The 26,066-nt window shown below is 31.8% G+C and overlaps 2 protein-coding genes across 2 annotated transcripts in view; one reads left to right on the forward strand and one right to left on the reverse strand.

Moving 5' to 3' along the window:
- The window catches only part of Ninac (STKc_myosinIII_N_like and MYSc_Myo21 domain-containing protein ninaC), a 1,002,000-nt gene extending 986,637 nt beyond the window's left edge, over positions 1 to 15,363 (forward strand). Inside the window, 2 exon segments of the mRNA XM_074259010.1 lie at positions 5,046 to 5,221; positions 15,092 to 15,363. Of these exon segments, the coding sequence (XP_074115111.1) occupies positions 5,046 to 5,221; positions 15,092 to 15,307 (392 nt within the window). The 3' untranslated portion in view covers positions 15,308 to 15,363.
- Positions 12,009 to 12,877, reverse strand: LOC141537821 (uncharacterized). The gene is made up of 2 exons (XM_074258999.1): positions 12,574 to 12,877; positions 12,009 to 12,409 (listed from the first exon to the last, which is right to left on the reverse strand). Exons 1-2 carry the CDS (start codon positions 12,755 to 12,757, stop codon positions 12,009 to 12,011), a joined length of 585 nt encoding a protein of 194 aa, XP_074115100.1. The 5' UTR covers positions 12,758 to 12,877.
- Positions 15,364 to 26,066: the final 10,703 nt, after the last annotated feature.

Consider the following 26,066-nt stretch of genomic DNA (forward strand, 5'->3'; position numbering starts at 1 on the left):
TAAAAATGATCTCAGTATGTTTCGAGAGAGAATTTTATTCTCTAATATTATTTTCAATTTCATATTCAGTTAATCCATTATAAAAAATTAAAAAAAAAAAAAAATTTTTTTTTCACTCATAGAGTTCCTGCCAAAAATGCTACGTAACGTTGTTTGGGTTAGGCTGACGTAAAAATTGTTCAAGTACTTTTTGAAAGAGAATTTTTTTTTCTATAATTATTGTCAATTTGCGAGTCAGTCAAACCATTGCCGAAAGATTTGAATGTAAAAATTGAAATGATCTTCAGATTTGTCTAATTGACATCATCATATTGCTTGGAATATACTTCTTTATCGGTTTCGTCCTCAAAGTATCGGAGCAATCGGTGATTTGTCCCTGAAGTATGCAATTAGCTTATGAAAGTCATTCAAACTTTAGTAAAAGTATAGTCGGAAATCAAATTCTTATTATGCTAAGATTACATAATCAGAGCTTAAATGAATAATGGTTTTAAAAAACTTAAAAATACGCTTATACAGAAAATTAAAAATTTGATTTTCGTGTCATTTCGAGCTCTCTGAGCTCGAAAATCAGATGGAGTTTTAATAAAACACTATTTCTTAGGTTTTCAAACCGCAATAACTTTTGAATGAATGAATCGATTTTTACACGGTTGGTGGCAATCCTGGGCATGGGCAAGCCAGGCCTGGGCATGTCTGATCAGACATGACCAGGCATGGTCATTTTCCAGATCTGATCAGGCATGAAGACTCATGTCTGTTCATGTCTGATCAGGTCTGATCGTTTTTTCCCGGGTTAACACACATGATAGTTACGACGTAAAATGAACTGTGACTTGGACGAGTGAGCAGTGTTTCATACTTCGACGCAAGAGGACCCGAGTTCGAGACCAGCGTACCTCAGGATTTTTTCATCAAGTATTTACCTATAAAATAGTGGTTTACAGTTTTTTATAAGTCCACAACACTATAACTGATTTCAAAATTGCACTCTCTTTATTTTTGATAAGAAAAAAATAATTCCGATGCAGTTCTCAGCAGTGTAGGTTTTTTTTGTTGAGAGCTGATTAGAATTTAAAAATCGATTGATACATTGGTTTAAAATTTACCTAAAAAACACAAGTTTAAGTTGTTTATTATTCAAGGGTTACTTTTTCTCACAGCAAACCCAGAGGCACGTTACTTTGAAGTTGCGTCATGATGTCCCCAAACTATCGGTATTATTGTAGAAATGATATATTTTGTTTGAATTTGTGATATAAATGAAAATCGTTGTGACAACAGTTTTGGAACCTTTTATATCACTCAAAAATGAAAAAAAAAGGTGTCTCAAACTATCATATATAAAAAGATATAAATTTTTTGATAGTTTGAGGACGTCCTCAAAGTATCAGTCCTCAAACTATCGGTTAGATCTGTGGATACTTCAAGCCCGTCCTCGAACTATTGATTGCGTCCTCGAAGTATCGGTTTAACCGTAGATGTGTCCCCGAAACCCACGTTTCATATATATATATATATATATATATATATATATATATATATATATATATATATATATATATATATATATATATATATATATATATAAGCGAAATACCACTCACTCACTTATCACGAGATCTCCGAAACTATTCGCCCGATTGACTTGAAATTTAGCATACTTACTCCATTCGTGATGCAGACGCTCACTAAGAACGGATTTTACGCAATTCCTAGCTATAATGAATTTTTCGTCTACCATCATGCTACTCCCTCCCCTCCCTCTCATTCTTCCCCTCCCCTCCCGTGATTTCTTCCCCCTTCCCAATATCTCTCTCTCTTTTTTTTCTTTAGAAAATGTCATTTTGATTCGCCAATCGAAGAAACCCATTAAGTGGCACCCATCAATTATAGAACTCACCGCCCCCCTCCCCCAGCGCAACCACCCACGCTAATCAACCGTTGCCATGGTTACCGTTGCAGTGGTTACCGTTGTCATGGATACCGTTGCCATGGCTACCGTTGCCATGTTTACCGTTGCCATGGTTACCGTTGCCACGGTTACCGTTGCCATGGTTACCATTGCCATGGTCACAGTTGCAATGGTTACCGTTGCTAAAACAACTGTTAAAATGAATAAATTGTAATAATAAATTCGGTTGTAAACTAAATTCAGAGGAATGATTAGAATAAAAGTAGAAAGTTACTAAATATTAATATTCTATACAATTATTATTCAACAGTATTATTCTACAGAATGTTAGGCAAATACATGGATTTTCATCGATTGATTGTTGGGACAGTAGGAATTCATAATCATACTTTTTTTAAGAAAGAATAGCTAAATCATTAATAACTGAAATAGCTAATATGTATTGAAATGATCATGAAGGATAAACTCCATTATATCATAAAACAGATAAATATAACATAAATATTAATGTTGATATTGTTAAATGATTATACTGATTTAAATGATTAAAAATAAAATGGTAAATTGTGTGTGATATATATAGGAGCTGTGCTATAGATAGATTGACTCATCACGATATCTCCCGAACCATCGGACCTAGAAAATTGAAATTTGGTAGGAATTATACTTTTGCCCTGTAGAGGTCAGCTAAGAACAGATTTCAAAAAATTTCACCCCCAAAGGGGTTTGCGGGGGCATTAACAATGAAAAACTCCAGTTTTTAAACTGTAGCTCCTATCAACTCCAATTTTGGTAGGAATCTTTTGTAAGAGATGTAGAAATAATCTATAAACAAATTTCACGATATCTCACCTCACAGAGGGTTGCGGGGGTGGGTATTAACATTCAAAATTTTTAATTTCCAAGCTATAACTCCTACAGACTCCAAATTTTGTAGGAATTTTCTATAATAAATGATGAAAAAATAATTTATGAACGAATTTTACGATATTCTACCCCAAAGAGGATTGTAGGAGCGTTAATAATAAAAAATTCCCGTTTTTAAACTATAGCTCCTATCGACTCCAAATTTGGTAGGAATCTTCTGTGAGAGATGTAGAAGAAGTCTATGGGAAAATTTTACGTTAGCTCATCTCACAGGGGTTTGCGAAGGTGGGTGCTAACATCAAAAATTTTTAATTTCCAAGCTATAGCTCCTATAGACTCCAAATTCTCATTTCAAATTTTTTTCTTCATGTCAATTATTATTCATTTTTGAAAAAACGGCCACGCAAACATTATAGTGATTGCACATTGAAAGTTACAATGAATATTAGCTGGAATAATTTCATAGATAAAAGGTATATGCTTATTCGATGAAATTTGGAATTTGTGAAAGTCAAAACAATACTCTAATCAAATTTTAAGTTTAGATCGAAAAATACAATTCTATAATTGCCCAGCGAAGCGGGCGGGTAACAGCTAATATATATATATATATATATATATATATATATATATATATATATATATATACACATGCAATAATATGTACAACCGCTTGTCCCTACCAGGACGCTGCGAACCGTCCCCACCGTGCGCCGCCAGCTACCACCACTAGGTCGGGGCCGCCAAAGTTGCACTATACTGATCATGGCAATAATGGCATTTCCCTAAATATTTTTAACAAGTATTGGAATGTCGAGGATAGAGAACGAAAAAATTAAGAAAACACCGTCACTGTAGTAGAAACATTTAAGGATGAAGAATATATTGATACACAGATTAAAAACCATTGCTGGTGTTATGTCCGGGTTAATTATAATTGAATAATTAATTGGTAGAGTGGGCCTTGAGGGGACTCGGACACGTTTTAGATAGATTTTCTCTCGTAGAAAAGCTACAAGAGTCTTATTTTTATTGTGGATTTCGAACGCCTCCCGGTAATCAGGAGTTCCAATGGCGAATTTAAAGGGAAGTCGGTAACAAATACTGAACTCATAATGGTCCTTTATGAATTTTCTAGTTGATCTGGATTTGAATCGGTCTATCGGTAGATCCTGAGATGACTTCTTCTTCTCTTGTGGTAGAGATCGGTGTAGTTGAAGGGGTTTAGGATCTTAATTTACAATGAAGTGAACGAGAAATTCAAGTTTATGATTTATTCAATTATTTGCACTATGGGCTAGACCCACTCAATGTACACTATTTCACTTATGAACTATCACTTATTTCTATGTTTTACTGTGTTTTAATTATGAGTTCGTAAACGGAGTAATGACTCCGGCAGGCACTTAGATCCGCCGTTAAATAAATAATAGATGTGATAATTTTGGATGATGACATCACTACGGACAACGGGACCCTCGATACAGCTCAAAGAGGACCGTGGCGGGGTTCGTAGAAGATATAATTTATAGAGTCAAAAGATACTAATGGATTTGGAGTTTTGTGTAAGCGACCTAGTGCTTTACACTGCCTCGTACGTAACGCGGTACAAGGACCCACACGGGTTCTACAAGGATACTTTCCCTCGTATTCTTTAATAAAAGACTGAACGAGTGATCCTTGGTGTTTGGAGGTTTTATACACCCGGTTCGCGGGAGTTAAAATTTTCGGAAGGGAGTTAAATTTTTTTATTGGTCTAAAAATGCAAATTTGGCAGAACGTGGACAGTGTGCTCATTTCTTAATCGAGTTGTTGTCTAAACTATCTTATTTCGAAAAAGCGTTCTAAATTTTTTATAAAACTATGCAGAACTAAACGCAAATTAATGCACTGACACTTGTCGCTAAAAAAAAAACAATCAAGTTTTCTTTCATGGTCTCTTACGACCTCGCAAAATGTTCATACTCAACAAATTGTATTGAATGCTTCTCAACAAATTGGAAGAGGTTTTCCTATTCAAAATTTATTACAATTAAGAAATATTTTGAGCTCAAGAATTCAATTTCATATTATTTTCGAGCTTTGCCTCAAATAAATACACTTTCAACCGTAAGCTCGAAAGTAAGGTGGAAGATGAAGAGAAGGCCTTTCAAGTCAATTTTAAAGTCAACCATCTTCCAGACTTTCTTTTTATAGTTTCTAACAATTATGATTGAATTGAACTTAAAAAATAACCAAACATAATGATTATTTGATTTTTTAGCTTATAGAGGACATGCTTTGAGAAAGGAACTTCACACCCAGCGAAGCACAACAGAACACAGTACAATCATTCTTATACAATTTTACTGCATGAAATGGAAACTTAAAAGTGTTTATCAAATTCTTCTGCAATATCGAGCAATACGTTTCCATCAACTTGTTCAAATGTCACAACAGGTATATACCAATATGTATAATTCTTCTGTCCTTGTATATGCTAGCACACTATTCCTTGAAAACTGAACCGATTTTTGTAAATTTTCTTGTATTTTCGCTGAATTCGAGAATGGTTCAGATTCACAATTCAGTTCACTAGAAAGTGTTCATTTGATTAGGTTCACCGACACACAAAAGAAAAAAATTTTCTGTACACCGGGCGCCATCTATCGACGGGCATATTTTTTGACCCGGTTAATACAGATTTCAAGTCAGTTTGAGCCGTCCAGCCTTCAATATCAAGTAAATTGCAAAAAACTTCAAAAAATAGCGGAAATTCGATGTTTTGGCAAGAAAAATAATTTTTAAATCTAAGGCAAGCATAATTTTCATATATTTTAATCTGTTAAATACTAATTTTGATTGTACTTTGATTATCAACTTTTTTACTACTAAAAAAGTAGTAAAATATCCTTAAAAATGGCAAAAATTGGGATTATATTGGTACAAAAAAATTTGTGGACCCGGATTGACGTAGATTTTTATGTAATTTAATCTGATGGATCTGATTCTGCAATGAATTTGGCCCATAATCCCCTCAAACATTCATAAAACTGCGAAAAACCGATAAAATAACGGAAAATTGCTGCTGAAAAAATAGATAGAAATTTTTTAAACACAATAAAATAAATTTCTTATATTTTTTATTTCTAAAATACAAGATTATGATCCAAAATAGTAATCAAATTGGATGTTTAACGGTTTTTTGAGGGTATTGTACTGTTTTATTCTCAAATAATCTATGACGCGGGTACCTCTTCTTCCAATTTTTCCTTAATTTAGTAAATATTTGCCATCGTGTTGAGATTTTAACCTTTCGATGTACAGATTGCATGATCACTTGGACTTGCAACCAGGCCACCACTTCATGGTGACGGTGGTCAACGGACCCATCTGGCAGTCCCTGAGTTAACGGCGTGTGTGCCGTCATGGCAGGCACAAGTGATGAGTACTTTACGATGCAGGGATTCAGAAACCCGGTATCGGTGTCTGATCAGAGTTAGGAAGCAGGCCGACAGGCGTCGTCATCCAGCGATTGCAGCTCTTCAATAGTGAGAAACTTGACTACTGGAGAGTATACTATTACAAGAAGCAATTCCCTTCTATGCAATAAGAATTCTGATCTATTTTGTTACGTTTGTGAGGGCTTTCGAGCCTGTAAAAAACCGCAGAACATTTTCAGATAGATTAAAATAAAATTATTAAGAATGGTTTGCATTCAAATTACAAATTAGGATTCTGCCTGGGCCCCACACTTTGTTTGTGGTCGATGTAATATTATGTTGACACGATGGGAAAAAATCAAAAACAGAAAAAACTTGAAATTTACAATCCCCATGATCTGGACTTCATCAACTAGTTCGCATAACTGTAACTGACATTGCCGGTTTTACTATGTCGAATAGAAGTAAAATACAGTACACCAATGTTTCATTAGCTATTAAGCCACAGAAAATAGTTATTGTTAATGAAACACTGAAGTTCTTGCAAAGATAGAAGTAGAAAAAGAAAAAGTTTCAATGAAGGAAAAAGAGGAAGAAGAAATTTCTGAAGATGAAAATCCCGAAGATGAAGATTTCATGCCAGATGGGAAAACAAAAGATCCTGAAACATTTAGTCGAGAAGAACTGAATGATTTGATATGAGATTTAAATTTGCGTAAAGATGGAGCTGAATTACTGGCATTAACACTAAAAAAAACATTTGTTATTTAAAAACATAATGACTTATTTCCATCGGAATAGAGAAGAGAAGTTCCGGAAGTTTTTCACAAATAACGATGAAAACTCGGTGGTGTACTGTTCCAATGTTAAAGACTAGGTTGATGAATTAAAACCTAATATATATACAGATTTATCAACTCGATTCATTAACGCTTTATAGATTCATCTGTGACAGGGAAAACTGAATTTCCCATGGTCGTTATCGACCACTCTATTGACACCACAATAAATGAGGGTTTTCCCTTACCGTTCGATTTTTGACAAGTAGTTCAGACTTGTCACCGGGCGTGCAAATCGAAAGTCCACACTGCTGTCCCCAAAAACGAAGCGGGGTTGACAATAGGAAGGTTCGAGAACTCGGAGTCAAGGGTTATAAAAGATCCGACAAAAGAAACATCGAGGCTTTTTGAGCCAGGCCCTGGAACAAGTAACGCTTTTTGAGCCAGCCCTTGGAACAAGTAACACCTTTTGAGCCAGGCTTTTGAGCCAGTGACGCTTTGAGACAGTGAGACTTTTGACAAAACAGTGAGTCAGTGTAGTGCTGTGTAATAAATTCTGTCATCAAGATTCAGGACCATCAAGAAGGAAGTCAATCTACGATCCGGAATTGGGAACCCATTACTTGGAGCCGGAAAGCTTATTCGAGACGAGAGAGAGAGAGACCAACCAGCCACTGATTTCGCTCATTTCCACCAGGACTTCACTCAACGTTTGGAGAGTTGTAAAAGTTAAGTCAGGTATTATTATTACAATTATTTCAGGCCAAGCTTGAATTTGAAAATTGAGAGGCCGAATTAACTGTAATAAAATTTGTCAATTAATGATCGCTATTGTCTCAGATGTCACTTTTAATTTAGTAGATTCTTTTATAAGTAAATTATTCATAAACGTCAATTAATTAGTTTGTTACAAGCCTTTTAGTTATGGGAAATTATTTAGTTAAAATTATTTGATTAAGTTGAAATAGTAGAAGCATTTGTGTAATTTAGATAGTCAAGGTCACTTTGGAATATATGTAAGTTGAATATTTAATGAGGCTTGTTAAATTTGTAGAATTTGAAATTTGAAATTTTGTAAAAATTAATTCTAGGCCGTTGGGCTGAATTTAATTAATTTAGTAAATCTAGTAAATTAGTTTATTGAAAATAGTTAATAAATTTAATTGAATAATTTTGATTGATAAATTTTGTAATGAATTAAATTAGTGAATTTGGTAATTGGTATTAAAGAAATGTTAAGCGTAAAATTCAAGGAATTTAGATAATTAGTAATTCGAAGAAAATTGAGTAATTAGAGAAAGTGTGTATTAAGTTAGCGTCCGGTGGACGCTTTTTGTATGGAATTTAGTGAGTATTTAGAAACGTTGTATAGACGCCCAAGTCGGGGGTACAACGAATTAAGTTAGGAAACCGCTGCGTAGACGCCCGAGTCAGGGGCGCAGTCGGGAATAGGGTTTTAATCGGTATTCCGTCAGGTTGACGAGGTAATTAATTGGTATTTTATGGTATTCCGTCAGGTTGACGAGGGAAAATTTAGGTTTTAAGGTATTCCGTCGGAGTGACGAGGGTTGAATAAATTGGCAAGGGCCAACGTAGGTGAGAGGTTCTCACAATTAAGTTAGTTATAAGAAAATTGTTAAGTTTGTAAATTGATTGAATAAATCACTTTAATTGTTATAAATAATTTTTTTCTCAGTTTTATTTACAGCCTTTCTCGGACTTCTCACGACCCTGTCTTTTCCCTCTCATGCTTCCCCGGTTTCTGGGACACTGTGTCTAAAATCCCAGTGGCGCCGTTTCTAAAGAGGAAAGGGGTAGCTAACTGGACCTGGGCTAAACCCCCCGGTTACACGTCAACTAGAAGTCTTAAAGCTGTTTTGCTTCACACTGAAAACATATTAGCGCCAATTCCAATAGCCCATTCGACGAAATTTTACGAGACCTATAAAAATTTATGAATTGTATTGGATAAAATAAAGTATTCAGAACAACAAAGGAAAATTTGCAGGCATCTCCAAATCGCAATACTTTTTTTAGGCCAACAATCACGATTCAAAAAATATCCTTGTTATATATGTTTGTGGAATAGCAGTCAAAAAACATCATTATGTGAAAACAGAATAGCCTACGAAAGTGCAATTCGATGTCGGTACTAATAATGTAATACGAACACCATTAATTCAGCCTTCAAACTATCTGCTACTGCCACTTCACATCAAACTAGGTCTCATAAAACAATATGTCAAAGCTCTGGACAAGAATGGTGATTATGTTCAGTACTTGAGAGAGAGGTTTTCAGCAATGAGTGATGCCAAATTAAAAGAGGAAATTTTGAATGGACCCCAAACTAGAACTTCATTTCAGGATGCTAATTTTATAGGTAAAATGAATGATACGGAAAGAGCAGTTTGGGTAAGTTTCAGAAGTGTGTGTCAAAATTTTTTAGTAAATTTATGATAAAAGTGAAAATAACAGGACAATCGTCGAAGAATTAGTGACAAATTCCAAAAATTTAGGATGTTTAATGAATCTAAAATTATACTTTCTAGATTCTCACATCGATCACTTTCCTGAGAATCTTGGGGATCACAGTGAAGAACAGGGAGAACGTTTTCATCAAGATATAAGTGAAATAGAGACTAGGTATCAAGGAAATTAGAATATCAACATTAGGGTGATTCAAAAAAAAAGAATATTTTTTTTTTCGTTTGGTACTCTGAAAAATAGGTTCCTAGACACCTCTAAGAAAGTCTCTCCAAGCATGAGTTCTTAATTGTAACGGGAAGGTCCTCCTTCTTACAGTTTTCTATTTTTTCTTATTATCAGATAGAAAAATTTATATCTCGCTTCCAACTACTTGAAAAAATATCTTGTTCCTTAGATTTTGTAGGAAATTGAATGCTCTACAAAAAAGGTCTCTTACGATTTTTTTCGTAAACCCAACCGTTTAAAAGATATTAACGGTTAAAGTTTGATTATTTTTGGGAAAATTTTTTATTTCTTATGAATTTTATAACTCAATGAAAAAAAATCATTATGAATGATGAAACTCATAGTTTTGTAGGAAATTTACTGCTCTATAAAAATGATCTCTTATGATTTTTCGATCAAGTTGAGCGTTTACGAGATATTCATCGTCAAACATCAATGCATATCAATTTTTCTAGTTTTTGATCAATAATTCGAAAAATTTCAATTTATTCTGTGAGTTTCAAGGAAATTTAGACAAATTTGAGTTTCTATGAATAGAAATATGTTATGAACTATTTTTTTAATTAGTTTTTTTAGTCTTGGACATGTTTGATTACATTAAAACAAAAAATTAGTGCATTTTTTTAAATATATAATTCAATTTAGTGTGTTTCACATGTGTTTCACTTTTTTATCGAAGAATTTATTTATTTAATTATCAACTGCCATATAATTTTCAATATTTTCAACATAACGGTACACTTTTACTGTAAATAATTTCCTCTATTGCAGTTTGGGTAGTTTTTTCGATGTTCTTTGATAATTTGCAATAAGTATTGGAATTGCTCTTCATTTTTGTCAAGCATTGATTATACTCACTAACTAATGCAACAGCTCGTTCTGCTGAATCATTAACAACTTTCAATTGGTTAAAGTATTCTTTATTTTCAATGTAACTGTCATTAGTAGGCCACGATTCAATATCTTTATCAAGGAAGTCATATGGTAAATCAAAGATTTTAAAGAGATTTAAAGACTTTTTAGAAACAAAGTCACTCAGACTTTTTGCGTTAATGAATTCAAATCGTTTTTATCAATTATAAATTTTTAGCTTTAGAATCTGTACCGTTACGAGTATTAACAGCTCCAACAATATTTTTTTACTTCCAATGAAACGGTATCGTCAAATAATGATAAAATGGCAAGTTCATCACTTAAATACCATAAATGCAAAATCATTTTTTCACAAGTTGCTGAAGAAATCAATGAATTGATATTTTTGTACTCGAATAAATTTTTCAAAAACTGCAAGTCATGATTAGCAGCAGTTGTTGCAGAAGTTGATGAAAACCAAGCTTTTAAATACAGTGTAACTATAAATATACAAATTTGCCGAAGACCGTCCAATTCTTTATTAGAAAGTTTAAATTCATTTCTGAATAGAAACATTTTTAAACTGTAAATTGCCTTCGCCATCCACCTAGCATGATGAATTGCACCAGGACGTTTGAAAAAATTTCTTCTTGAGGCATTTCTCCAAGGAAAATCAACGACAATTCCAACAATTCTTTATAGTCATCTCGGGGTTGTAGTAACTATCAAAAACAATTAAAAATTTGTCAGAAACAAGAAAATTTTTTTCTTAAAATCGCAGTTAAATCATACCTGTAAGGATTGTGCAATTAAATTAGATATTTCATTTTTTTATCCAAAATGATATCAGCAACAACAGTATCTTCAATTCCAGATTTATAATTAGTTTTATTTATTTCATCCCATGATTTTTTAAATCTTCCGAACATTGGTACGTTTGGCCCAGATGACACAGGCCAATATACTTCAAATGCACTTCTCAATATGATCTCAAAAATGTGGTGACGACATGGTAACCAGATTAACTCTCTTCCCAAAGTCTTTTCAATTGCCTTACATGTACCGTTATGAATTCATGTATAAAGAAAATAGATAACTATCGTTAAATTTAATATTTTCAACAAATTGTAGATTATATTTAAAATCCAAATGAGTAAATAATTCTCAATAATTTCAAAAGTGAAATTCAGTAAGCAATAAAAATTAAACTAGAACGTTAATAATTAAATATTTTTAGATTAAATTATCATTGATAAGTTACCTGTATTAACTGCCGTCGTGTCAAAACACATCGCCTTAACATAATTAGTAATACCCCATTCACTCAATGTCGATAAAATGGCTGATGTTTGATTGTCTGCCGTCCCAGAATTCATTTTGGAACCCCAAGTAATTGTTCGGTACCAAATGCAGTTAAAATAACTGGTAGCCGTTCCACAGATTTTGATCCAACAAGGTCATTCAGCATTTTTCCGTCCCAATGCACAACGTATTTATCGTGTGTCTTAAAGTTGTCGTGTCATTAAGTCCTTTAGCAATGTCTTCTCTTTGAAGCATACGAGCTCGTTGAATTGAACTATAACTGAGCGTTGTATCTTCAATTTTAATACCTACTGCTAGTAAAACCGGAGCAATAATAAACATCGCATTTCTACTGCTGACATTAGCTCGGTCGAGTCCAAAAATGACTTCAGGAGTTAAGACATCAAGTTTTGCTCGTTTTGTCGGAATTGGAGGTTCATACTCTGAATCAGATCCAAAATTTGTAACTCCACTTAATGTATACGTAGAGAACGACTCTGATTTTTCACTTGGAACAATCGCATGACTGGTAGACGGTTGATCTAAGTCTGGAATAAGATCTGTTTTATAAATTAAACGAAGAAAATGTATAGAATTTATTCATTTTGATGACAAATAATTAAGAAAGGACTCCAAAAATTGTCTAGTCAAATGTCATCTAGTCATCTATGAAAAGTTACACTACTACCTGACTTTATAATAATTAAATATCTCAGATACTTACTACTCTCATCTATTCCCATCATAGTTGTGGTTAAGTTTGATACAGGTACATTATTAGAAAGAATCTCTTTATGGGTACCGAATTTTTGATCCAAATACAACTTTCTAATATTATCATCAAGCACTTTTAAGGATTTTTCGCTCACAATGTCGAATAATTGTTCAAGATCAGTCTGAAATTTCATTTCCTTTTGGTTTTGCGCTGAATTCTTTTTATCGAAATTTTTTTGTAATTTTAACCATTGACTGTGATAGCGAAGAAATTTTTTGACTGCATTAGGAGCTCCACTAGTTGGAATCTGATTTTTCTCCACAGTTCAATAACTTGGTCAACTGAATTTTTAGCACTTTGTTTGATTGAATACTTTAAAATTTTAAGTTGGTAGAAAAACACACGCATAACCTCTTTCACTTTTGGTAACTTACGTTCCGAAATTCTTTGTAGAGGTATTCCGATAAAACGTATTTCTTTATTCATTGTAGGTTAATTGATGATAAATAAATTTATGTGATGATTATAAGACTTATTTAAAATGAATTATTTTATTACGTATTCAAGATGATCAGTTTTAGGAACACTGAAAATACGATATTAAATGGGTAGATACTGAAGATAGTTGAGAGTAAAAACATAGATGGCGTTAGTTTCAGAAGACAAACAGAAGAAGAAATGGAATTCAAAACAAAAATCCCCTCGAACGAAAATTTTATGTATATTTTGTGAAAAACAATTTAAAAATACGCACTGAACAAATTTCATAATAATAAATGACAACGCGATTAAGATTTTAAATTATTAAAGATAAAATTTAAAAAAAATATTATTAGAATAAAAACTTTCAAATGAATTTTTGAACAGAAAACATCTATAGGAGTTGCTTTTATAATAAAAACTCAAATTTGTCTAAATTTCCTTGAAACTCACAGAATAAATTGAAATTTTTCGAATTATTGATCAAAAACTAGAAAAATTGATATGCATTGATGTTTGACGATGAATATCTCGTAAACGCTCAACTTGATCGAAAAATCATAAGAGACCATTTTTATAGAGCAGTAAATTTCCTACAAAACTATAAGTTTCATCATTCATAATGATTTTTTTTCATTGAGTTATAAAATTCATAAGAAATAAAAAATGTTCCCAAAAATAATCAAACTTTAACCGTTAATATCTTTTAAACGGTTGGGTTTACGAAAAAATCGTAAGAGACCTTTTTTGTAGAGCATTCAATTTCCTACAAAATCTAAGGAACAAGATATTTTTTCAAGTAGTTGGAAGCGAGATATAAATTTTTCTATCTGATAATAAGAAAAAATAGAAAACTGTAAGAAGGAGGACCTTCCCGTTACAATTAAGAACTCATGCTTGGAGAGGCTTTCTTAGAGGTGTCTAGGAACCTATTTTTCAGAGTACCAAACGAAAAAAAAAATATTCTTTTTTTTTTGAATCACCCTAATCAACATGATGGCAGACTATTGCTGGACACCCAAAAATGATATACCAAAAAAGAATAACAAACGAAAGAGAAATCCACTCTGTAGATCATTTGAAAATAAAAGAGTTCGATTCTACCGGAAAACAATTTAAAAATTAGAAAAATCATTCTTTTAATTCTGTTTATACATCATTTTTAGAGATTGTACAATTTGTTTGCATTTTCTGATTTTAATATTGTATTTTGTTAATGGAAAATACAAGAAATTTGTTTAATTGTGTTTAAAAGATTTTTTTCCATTTTTTCAGCAGCAATTTGCTGTTATTTTATCGATTTTTTACAATTTCATGAATGTCTGTGGGTGTCACGATTCTTGCAATTATTAAGGATATTTTATAACTTTTTCAGAATTAAAAAAGTTTATGATCAAAGCACGATCAAAGTTAGTATTGGACAGATTGAAATACATGAAAATTATGCTAGTCTTGGATCTCAAACTTTTTTTCCTTGCCAAATCATCGAATTTTTGCTATTTTTTAGGGTTTTTTGCAATTTACTCGAAATTGATGGCTGAACGGCCTAAGCTGACTTGGAATTTGTATTCAGCGAGTCGATAAACATGCCCGTAGATAGACGGCGCCCGGTATATAGACAATTGTTTTTTATTGTGTTCCAGTGTTTTTTAATATTAAATTGTAGTTGATCTTGTAATGTTTTAAATTGGATCCGGCAGACAGCGCTGCTATTGCAACGTTGAATGTTGAAAAATGTTTTATTTTAATTTCTCTGTGTTACGATAGTAGGCACTACGATCAGAATCAGGAAAATTTTGTGTAATTGTAGTAAAATAAATAACGTGCTAATAAAATATTACATTGTCATGCCGTTTCAATAAAAATTCTCATAAAAACGGTCAAAACCGTTACAGCTTATACAAAAAAGTTTAAAATGTTCAAATTAAGACGCGTGTACAAGACAATGTCTGCCGGGTCTGCTAGTTATAATAGAAAATCTTAATACAACAAAATTCTGCATGCTAAGTCACAAATTTCATGCATTTATTGATAAATCATTTCTTAGGTGCACTTATTCAACCGATCCTTGGCTCATCGAATAAGTACGAATAATCTACAAATTGACATAAATAAAATTGAACTCAATGTTGAAAAAGATCGATATCTAGGACGAAAGCCTCGTTCAGTCTACAAATTACCGTTCAATTTCTACCAGGATTTTTTACATTTCGATGCGGTACATCTAACTGAACTATCGGAAAAACTAAGAAAAAATGGGTAATTCTCTAAATGACATAAAGCTTAAGCGTTTTTGTGATATAGCTTAAATGATAACGCCTATGCTCAACATGCACAATAATAAGCAACAAAAAAACGAACATTTAGTGATTCTGTTGTAACTATTACTTTTTCCGAAAAAGTATTTGAAAATCATTATTCAAAAATCTATATCTTGTAAATGTTTGTCTTATATTTTCATGCAAATATAAATGCAAAGGAAGTCGGTTAAAATTATACAGGTCCACGAAAAAAATTGGTCTGTGCCGGGTGTGTGACAAAGAATTCCCGACGTATTTTTGACCGTTGAACACGAATTTGAAGTCGAACTGTAAAAAACGGAAAAAAGTAAATAAATTTGATAAAATTTCCGATCTCATAATTTTTTCTGCATGATAATTATAATCTTATAATTTCAGTCGTTTCCGGGCCCTTTTTTTCTCAAATGATCTGTGTAACAGATTTCTGCTGCGCTTTTTTTCCCCCTGTTCAGTTTCTCTTTGTAGCATCCAGCAGTAATCTGCGAACATGTTTACTCCCTACGACCCCTGAAATCGCCGTTCAAAATCTTTGAGATCTTGATAAAATCTCTCTTCTTGCTTTACACTAAATGCTCCATTGTTCTACGAAAAGTACTTAAGATGCAAATGAAGAAAGTAAAGTTTAAAATTCATTGGGCAACATAAACGCTGAAATCTGGCGATAATATTGGACACAATATTTATGTATTCAGCATCCGGGATGTTTTCTAAAAACTTGGTTCATACTTTTTTGCAACTTAGCCATGATGCCTTTTCTTGTTCATTTATAACGGAAACAAATGTTTCATTTTTGAATTACGTCCGGATTTTCAGTGAGTCAAAGATGCATTCTCTTAATTTCTATTGTCAAACATATACAAATAGCATGAATACTTCGTGAATCCAGATTGTTGTCCCAGGATCATGGACATAATCCTTAAATCACGACACACTTGATATTTATTTCCTTCATACTTGATTTTTATAAAGACAGTTTCTAGATTTGTGTACTTTTCTTTAAGTACAGATCAGTGAGCTAAAAGTGGAGGTTTTTTATCGAAATATTTACAGAAAGCTCCTCTTGATTTCAATGACATGAAACTTTTGTAGCTTTTGTCAGAAGATTTCTTCTTTTCATAATCGAAGCCAATATTTCAGCCGCTTCTTTTAAGAGTGGAGTTCATCTGAATAAATCATTTTTTAAGTTTTGGTTATATTTTACAGGCTTGTACTCTTTACTGATCAACCTGTACTCTTCTTTACTGCTCAAAGGAATTTTTTCATCAGGTTCTCTGAAATCGGATTCACTGCCAGTATCAGATATTTCGTCATTGAGAGCTACTTTTCAGAATCGATGTAAACTTCCATTGTATCGAATCTACTAGACAGGCTACCATGTGACGTATCATCTTCTAAATGCTTTGTGAAGTTTGCAATAGTTTGTTGAACGCCTGATATAGAAAAATACAAAATTTTTTCCTTATTCGGCGCGCAATCTCAACTTTTGTCGTGCAAAAGGAGCAATCAATTAAAAATTTTCAAAAATCGGGAAGTTGTTGATTTTACCCCGTTTTACAAAAATCGAGTTTTCCACAGATCTCGACGTTGTAAGGTCCTAGGAAGCCAGTTCGAGGCTTTCCGTGAGGATGTCACTCCGTGTGTGTGTGTGTGTGTGTGTGTGTGTGTGTAGACATCATAACTTTTTAACGGCTTGACCGATTAATTCCTAAAACTAATCTGCTCAACCTCGAAAAACCACGTTGATTGCCACCAAGCCGGCCGAAATCGGTTGATTCGTTCGTGAGTGATCGTTGACGAAAAAAATCGACAAAAAGCGTTTTTTTCGGATTACAATGAAATTTTTGGTCTCATCAATTTGTGTTTGAAAGTATATCATAGAATTTGAAAAACTGCGTCGAATGCCGCTAACCGCGTGAAAATCGGTTTATCCATTCAAAAGTTATTGCGGTTTGAAAATAAAAAAAATAGCAATTTATTAAACTCCTATCAAACTTTCGAGCTCGGAGAGCTGAAAACTACACGAAAATTAGATTTTTGAGCTTGAAGAGCTCAAAAACATAATAAGTGCAATTTCGAGCGCTTAATTTTGAAAATAGCGGGAAGTTGCAGGGATGGCCTTCAGGGTCAACCGTTTTCCTAATATAATTTGTACAAACGTAGCAAAAGAAATTAGGATTCATATCATTGGGTTGGGAAATCCAATTAATTATGAAGCCCACGAAAATGATCGGTTTTCGATTATAACCGAAGGTTTTGTTGATGAGAACTTGAATATTTATGCTCGATCAAATATTAAAAACGAACACATGTAATGACATATAGTTATATATGAATTATAAGTAATTATAGATAGTTATACATAAATGATATATAATCCTAAAAACGAACGTATGTAATGACGTGTATAGTTATATAAAAATTATATTCAATTATATATAACCTTAAAAACAAACATATGTAAAGACATATAGTTTTATATAAATTATATATAATTATATATAGTCATATATAATTATATATAGTCATATATAATTATATATAACCTTAAAAACAAACATACAATCGTGGTAATTAATTTAACTATGTTTTGAATATAACTGGAAAATAGCCGTTTATAAAATAGAATGTTTATTAACTCTAAATTTGGTAATCAGTTGATAATGTCATTTGTAAAATTTCTCGCAAATAAAAAATGATATTAGTGAAATTAGCGAAATTTAAATTTCACCAATTATAAATTTAGTCATTTAAAAAATAACAAAAAAAAATCTGTAGTTACGTAAATTTATACGATTATTACTACAGAAACTTGTAAAAGTAGCCGATTATAAACTTTGTGAAATGTAAAATTAGCCGTTTCTAAATCTCTCGTTATTCTTTAACGGATCGACGGATCAAAAAACGCTTTGAGGCATCTGAAAGGACTTTCATAAATTTAGTTTCTCTGAAAATTAGAGCAGATTCGACTGACTCATTCAAACGTTATAAGAAGTTTAAAAACAGCTAATTTCACAATTCCTAAACCTTACAATCGGCTAATTTTAAAAGTTTGTGCAGTAAGAATTTGCTAAATTCACGTAGCCGAAGATTTTTGTTTTTCACTACTTTATAAATGACTGAATTTTGATTTGGTGAAATTTCCATTTCGCTAATTTCATCAATATCATTTTTTATTTGCGACTAATTTTGTAAATGACATTATCAACTAATTTTCAAATTTATAGTTTATAAACGTTCGAGTTTAAAAATGGCTATTTTTTAGTAAACTTAAAAACATACTTAAATTAATGACCACGATTGTATGTAATGACATATAGTTATATATAAATCATATGAAGTCATATATAGATTATAGATGGTTCTATACAATTATATATAATTTTTTTTACCCGGGTACCGGAAACGAAATGTAATTACTTCTAATTAATTATGGGGATATAATATTTATCGGGCGTGTAACCTGTTTTCAGTTTCTAAATTAAATACCTAACATAAGTACTTCCACTCTTTACATTGATTGAGACATCACTATATATATTGACTCTGGGTACATTATGGTTCTTATCTGTACTTATTGTGGGAACATTTTGATGACAACATGTATCCACTCTAGTTACGTAATGAGTTTTGTATGTAACCATTGTGGGAACTTTAAGATGATAAAATGTATCCACTCTGGGCACGTTATGGTAACATATCGGTTACAGTACGTATTCACTCTGAAAACACTCGATTATCATTATGTATTTACTCTGGAAACACTATGATTTCAAAATGTATTCATTATGGTTTCACTACATATCCATTTTGGTTACCGACTGAGCCGACTATGGTTTCAGTCTGGAAACACGATGGACAAATGTAACAAACACGCTCTGGAAACTCTCTGGAAACACTCTGGAAACGGAATGAAGCCATTTCCACTCTGTTTCCAGAGTGTTTCCAGAATGGCTGTAAGGTTGCGAGGGAAGCTATCGGTAAATTTACAATAATATGGAATCATATACGTATTAGATATGTCAAACAATAACTACAGAAAATTCTCTTTTAAATAAAGTATCAAAAAACGATACAGGTACTGGACAAATTTGAAGAAATTAAACGAATTTGTTTTAAATGAAACTAAAATTTATTTCTTTATTTTAATAATTATATAGCAATAAACGTAAGTTATATTTATTTTAATAATTATATAACGATGAACGTAAGTTATTTTATTTTATAATATATCTTAAATGCTATCAAAAGTATATAAAGTAAAATAATTAAATGACACTTTCAAATTAAGAAAAAAAAATTAGTGAGTTCTGTATTTGTCAGTAGATTTTTTGACTCGATCACTCGCATGTTGCAGCCAAGACATAATTGCTTGCTTGCAATCATCAAGGAAATAACGGGAGTTGGAAGCAGCCACCGTTTCTCGAAATAATAAATAATCGTATATAGATAGATTAATATAGAATTTTTTTTTTTAAGTTTTTTAAAGAAAACAAATACATCTTAGTGAAAAACACTACATAGTTTTCAAACAAATACTTAAATATATCTTCTCACAAAAATAAATTCTAAATTATTTCAGCTTATAATTGAGTGCTTAACTCTTAAATACTTCACTAATGGCATATCTTCTACCTTTATGGTTATTTTGACCACTCCAGGATAATTTGCAACACAAGTCATCCGTTAAAATATGTCCTAGAACAGTCCGAATATGTTTTTTTCCATCAGGATTTTGCCGCTGTTGAACCATCTGCTTCTGAAAAATTTTGTATCGAATGAATAAAATTAAAAAATTATTTAAGTTAAACCGTAATAATCAAAAGCGCCATTATCAGCAATATTTATATTATATTTCTTTACAATATAAACACATTCAGACGAATGAAATATGATAATGTCAAAAAAGTTGATTCCAAATTATTCATGTATTTTCTAAAAAGTAGCTTTTGTTTATCAATTATTAACATTCAATTTTATGGTGAATGATTTGACGTTAATTTGCGAACAATATATAATAATTTAATATTTCAAGTAAATACATTAAAGTAAATAATTTTCACACACAGATTTTGTAAAAAATAAACATAAACTCAAAAACGAATCAACCGTAAAATTTCATGTAATTAACCAGAATAAAAAAAGGAATTACATATTGATCACGCGCAACTTTGTTGTCTGTTAATTGTTTGTTAAATGTTGTCAACTCTTCATGTATAGATATTGGAAAGTCTTTTAGAAGATGGGATTGTTTAGTCGTTTGAGGTTGAGGATTTTCAGCGTGTAGATTTAATAATACGTCGAGCTTTTGGGACATAGAATTCAAGATTGAACGATATGCAGCTGTTCAAAAAAAAAAACATTTTTTTGTATAAACCAATTATAAACTTTTTTCCACAATCAATTTCGATTAAAGAAAAATAAATTCAGAAAATTTGATAAATGAATAATGAAATCGGTCAATACTTACGACAGCAGTTGTGACATGTTGACGACTGTTTCTCAGTCAAACCATCAACTGCTTCATTCTGATTTGAAACCGTAGATCGGTTGAGAGCTTTTGTATTTGCAATGTTTTTCATGCTCAAAGAATCAGCTTCAGCATCGTTTCTGTCAATTGGATTTGAGTTTTGTGTACCTTCCATTGACCCTGCTGTAGTACTTAATACTAGCTGTTGATGTACTTTCTGGATTATTTAAAGTTTCATCTTTACTCAAGCAGCTTGACTGAATAACATTTTTCACGATTTAACAATACTAGTTAACATTTTTTTCTTTTTTTGCATCAATTCCCGGTATATCTTTGAAAAAAAAAAAAAAAATTGATAAAATAATGGATTATAAAATAAAATTATTTTTGCATTGAAAATATTTTTCATTCAATACTCACGGATACGTTCAATACTCCAAATAACCGGCTTACCTGTAACTGTTAGTTTTTTAAAGGTTGGATGAGGCGGATCATCGAAAAACGTTCCGTAATCAAGCTCTTGAGTTCGATGAACGGCTCGGGACTCTTCTTATCACTACCATTACCATGATAATTGAAAGTTGGTAAAATTGTTTTCTTTAAGTCATCTGCACCGAAACCTATGACAAGAGAATAAAATTAAGTGATACTCAAAATGTAATGCACTTTTTAATTTTAAGCAATTAACAATAGAATAAATTTATTTTCTACCTTCATTGTCTTCACTATCATTATCATTGTTACTGCTACTGCTGGCACTTTTTCGAAAACGTGATGGATTTTTCCGTTGACAGTTTGATCGTTTTTCATCGATAACATCTTGTACTGATTTTTTATCAAATGTAGACATATTAATAGCAGTCATCTCATCTGCTCTAGCTGTTTCATAAGTATCTATTTTTAATTAAAACACAAGTTAAATCAATTAAAAATAACTCACATAAGTTTAATTTTACCTTCACAGAACACAATAACTTACCGTACGGTCCTAATAATTTAGTGTACGTGAAATGTTCTCAATCTCGTTTCGGCACAAATTTTTTTTTTGCAAGCTAAAGTTGCATTAATTTTTTTTATGTGGCCATAAAACACTCTTTTTATCTTTATTTACCAATGATTCTGGTACTGTCGCACACCAACTGTCGAAAAATGGGACAACAAAGCCTAAATAATAGAAATTTTGAAATTAGTAAAGACAGAAGTGAGGTTATGGATTACAGTTAGCATTATTTTTTCATTAATCTATCTACTAAATATTAAAATCCATACAAGTATAATTAGTTTTAAATAAATATACTATTAATATAATATTACCATGACTTATTTTTGTTTTTACAAATTTAAAATCACATTAAATTGAATGCATTTAAAAATGACGGCGAGTAATTCCACCAAACTTCCAAGTGTATAAAGGACACAAGTCTTCAATATTGAATACTTAATGCACTCCAACACAAGATGTCAAGCTGCAAAAAGCGCGTAAAATTTAAATTATAAGAAATGAGGGAGTTTATTATAATAAAATTATTTGTTTTTTCCATAATAACAATTATGAATAATTTTGTATAGTGTATATACATAAATATACAATGATCAAACGGGAATATATTTTTTAAATTTAACGATTTTTATAATTAATCTAATGAATGAATCAATGAAAAAAAAGTAAATGATTTATCCTTGTCAGGTATACAAACAGCTTTGTTCATAACATCGTTTGCTTCAATATATTTAAAACTAGACCACGTATTTCCAGTGACTATAAAAAGTAGTCTTGAATCAATAGGGTAATTTTTTAAATTTTTTGAATGAGTTAACGTCTTGCCTTCTAAAAAAATTTTTCCTTTCATTTTAAAAATATTACTTACGTAAAAAATATTATTATTTTGAAGATAAAAAAATTTATTACAATTTTGTGATGCGGATAAAAAAATAAGAAAAATGGTAGACCCTGAAGGCCATCCGTGCAACTTCCCGCTAATTTTATATCAAGTGCTTAAAACTGCACTAATGATGTTTTTGAGCTCTCCGAGCTTACAAATATAATTTATGTGTTATTTTAAGCTCCCTGAGCTTAGATGGACAACTTTTCTATGCTTTTGAGCTCTTCGAGCTCAAAAGCCTGATAAAACTTCGATATAACACAATTTTTCAAATTTTCAAACTGGAGAAACTTTTGAATAAATGAATTGATTTTTACGCGGTTAGCAGCATTCGGCGCAATTTATTAAGCTCTATAAAGAATCTGTAAGTATAGTTTGATCGAACCAAGAATTTCGGAGTAATTCTGGAAAAACACTTTTTTCGGTTTTCTTTCGTCAACGATAACTCACGAATGAATGAACCGATTTTGACCGGACCGACGGCAATCGACGTGATTTTTCTATTTTAAAAGTTGATTAGTTTTTGGAATCGATCAGTCAAGCTGTTTCGAAGTTATTCCCCTTAATAATCTGTGCTCTGTTCCTTTCCACCGATCAACTTCACCCAGATCTCTTGTCTTTCGGAAAAATTTAGAAAGCACCCAATTTCTGATTGAATTTAATAAAGCTGACATATTTTTTATCATCTTGAGACTAAACTTGAGCAATGTTTTTTTATTCACACGCCATCCTTTGATCCATAAGGTTATTATTTTATTCTTGACTCCTAAACATACAAGATGCATATATTCCACTGGAAATTGAGAAACCATATTAATTTCCGTTTCTTCGAACTTAGATGTTCTAATATGATTCTCTTCATTAAGCCTCTTCCGAAAATTATCATCAGTCCGTAACGTAGCATCCATTTGTAGAAATCTCATCCGATGTTCATTATAAATACCTTCTTGAATGCACTTACTGCAACCATAATAGCTATTATGGCCTTTTGTTTGTTTTACGAATGCCCTAGCTGGTGAATCACAGATCACAGCTCTAATTATAACGTAAAATGTCTTAGTGTTGTGTTGAATACTTTTTGTATGCAGAATTTTATATTCATTGATAAAATCTTCTAAATATTCGTCACATTTATCAAGCTTCTCAAGACCGTGGTAAATACCAATAACAAAAGGTGTAGCAACTCTGGGAAAAATTTCACTTAGTGAATATATCGGATACTGTTGGCTTTTAGAGCTTTTTGATATAGGTAATCCATCAACATGAATTTTAATTTGAATTTTTGTACTTAGATTACTTATATTAATATTGCTCAATTATACAATTATTTCTTGTTGTAAACCATAATGAAAGTATTTGCCAGGTGATACAGATCGAATAATATTTTTTTTTTAGTTTTCAATAGAGTGCGGGGATCATTCGGGAGATTTTTCATTTCTTCTATTGAATCGACGTCACGAAGTATTTTCAACAAACCTCCATATACAGCTTGACTGATGATACACTGGCACTGCCACTGTGCTAACTTGCGTTGTAAACTAATACTTGAATCATTCAGTTTAGGTGGTTTATTTTGTAAAATATTAATACCCTCTGCTAGCAGAATGTCTTTATGATTATCCACGTATATTAAGTCAGCACCATGAATATTTTGGTGATTAATATTATCATCATCATCACCAAGCTTTTCACTTCCAATTGATATAGCATCAGTCCCATGATTAGCTACGGTAGTGACGTAATCAACTTCGTCAGGGATAACAGTATCTCCAGATATGTCCTTATTTATAATAACTTCGTGATCAGAACGATTTTTAGTATTATCACTAATAATAACAGATGTTGTATTTTGTCTTGGTGGAACCGAAAATGAGGAAATTTGTTGAAGTGGTACATCGTTAGCTACTTGTTTCAGACGCCTATTTTTTGGCGCTTTGATAATTCCTTAAAAGGCTTTCTTAGTATCATTGGTGACTAATAAAAAAACAATATCATTAATATCATAGATCGAAATTAAATTAGCTGACATCTGGAAATTTTTTAAATTTATTCTATTGAAAAACTGTTTTTAAAAATTAAGAGAAAAATTTTCACATGCAGGACATTTTAAAAACCATACGTGCAATTTTATAACACTGAAGTTAGCACACATTAGAAATTTTTTTATAATTTTTCAACAATTAAATTGTTATGAAAAAAAAATTTAATGAAAACATTCCACGGGTTAAATTGAAGAAAATTATTATTGAAAATTTTTAGAAGCACTTTAAGTGTTGTAATTGATGTGTCATAAAAATTTAAAAAATTGACAGCTGTCAGCTAACTCCAGTATTGTGCAATTTTTAACTTCCTGCTAAAAAAATTAAAAATTTTTAAAAATCGGGAAGTTATTGATTTTACCCCGTTTTTCGAAAATCGAGTTTTCATCAGATCTCGACTTCTTGAGGTCCTAGGAAGCTTCCCTGACTATTCCCGCGAGGGTGTCACTATGTCTGTATACGCGCGCGCGCGCGTGTGTGTGTGTGTGTGTGTGTGTGTGTGTGTGTGTGTGTGTGTAAACCTCGTATAACTTTTGAACAGTTGAACCGATTCTATCGCGGTTAGTGCCATTCGAAAGGGCTTCGCCAAACTTAGATTTCCTGAAAATTTAAACCAATTCGGACCTATAAATTTTGAGAAAATTGGAGAAATCTAAAAAAAAATAGAAAAAAAATTTTTTTCAGACGTGATTTTTTTGGAATAACTTTTAAACGGCTCAGCTGATCGATTTCAAAAACTATTCAGTTCTCAACCTTGAAAAATTTTGCGATCGCCGACAATTCGATCAAAATCGGTTGATTCGTTCGAGAGACATCGTGAACGAAAGAAAACCGAAAAAAGTTGTTTTTCGATGTTACTCTGAAATTTCTGGTTTGACCAATTAAAACTTAGAAATCCTTCATGAGGCTTAAAAAACTGCGTAGTATCCCGCGAACCACGTAAGAATCGGTTCACTCATTCAAAAGTTATTGCGGTTTAAAAATCCAAAAAATAGTGTTCTATGAAACTTCTATAAGATTTTTAAGCTCAAAGAGCGCAAAAGCACAGAAAAGGTACCTTTTCGAGCTCGAAGAGCTCAAGATAACACACAGATTGTATTTTTGAGCTCGAAGAGCTATGTATATATATATATATATATATATATATATATATATATATATATATATATATATATATATATATATATATATATATATACTAGCTGACCCGGTGAACTACGTATCACCTACAAAAAATTTTTTTTTTACAAATTTTGATTTGTGATTTTTAACCTGTAAACTCTAAGTTATTTTTGTCAACAATTAACACTGGTCGTATCGTAGATGGTTAAGT

The sequence above is a fragment of the Cotesia typhae genome, unplaced genomic scaffold (genome assembly GCF_013202065.1).
Source record: "Cotesia typhae breed Kobodo isofemale line unplaced genomic scaffold, CoteBio_Ctyphae contig_17, whole genome shotgun sequence".
Classification (NCBI taxonomy): domain Eukaryota; kingdom Metazoa; phylum Arthropoda; class Insecta; order Hymenoptera; family Braconidae; genus Cotesia; species Cotesia typhae.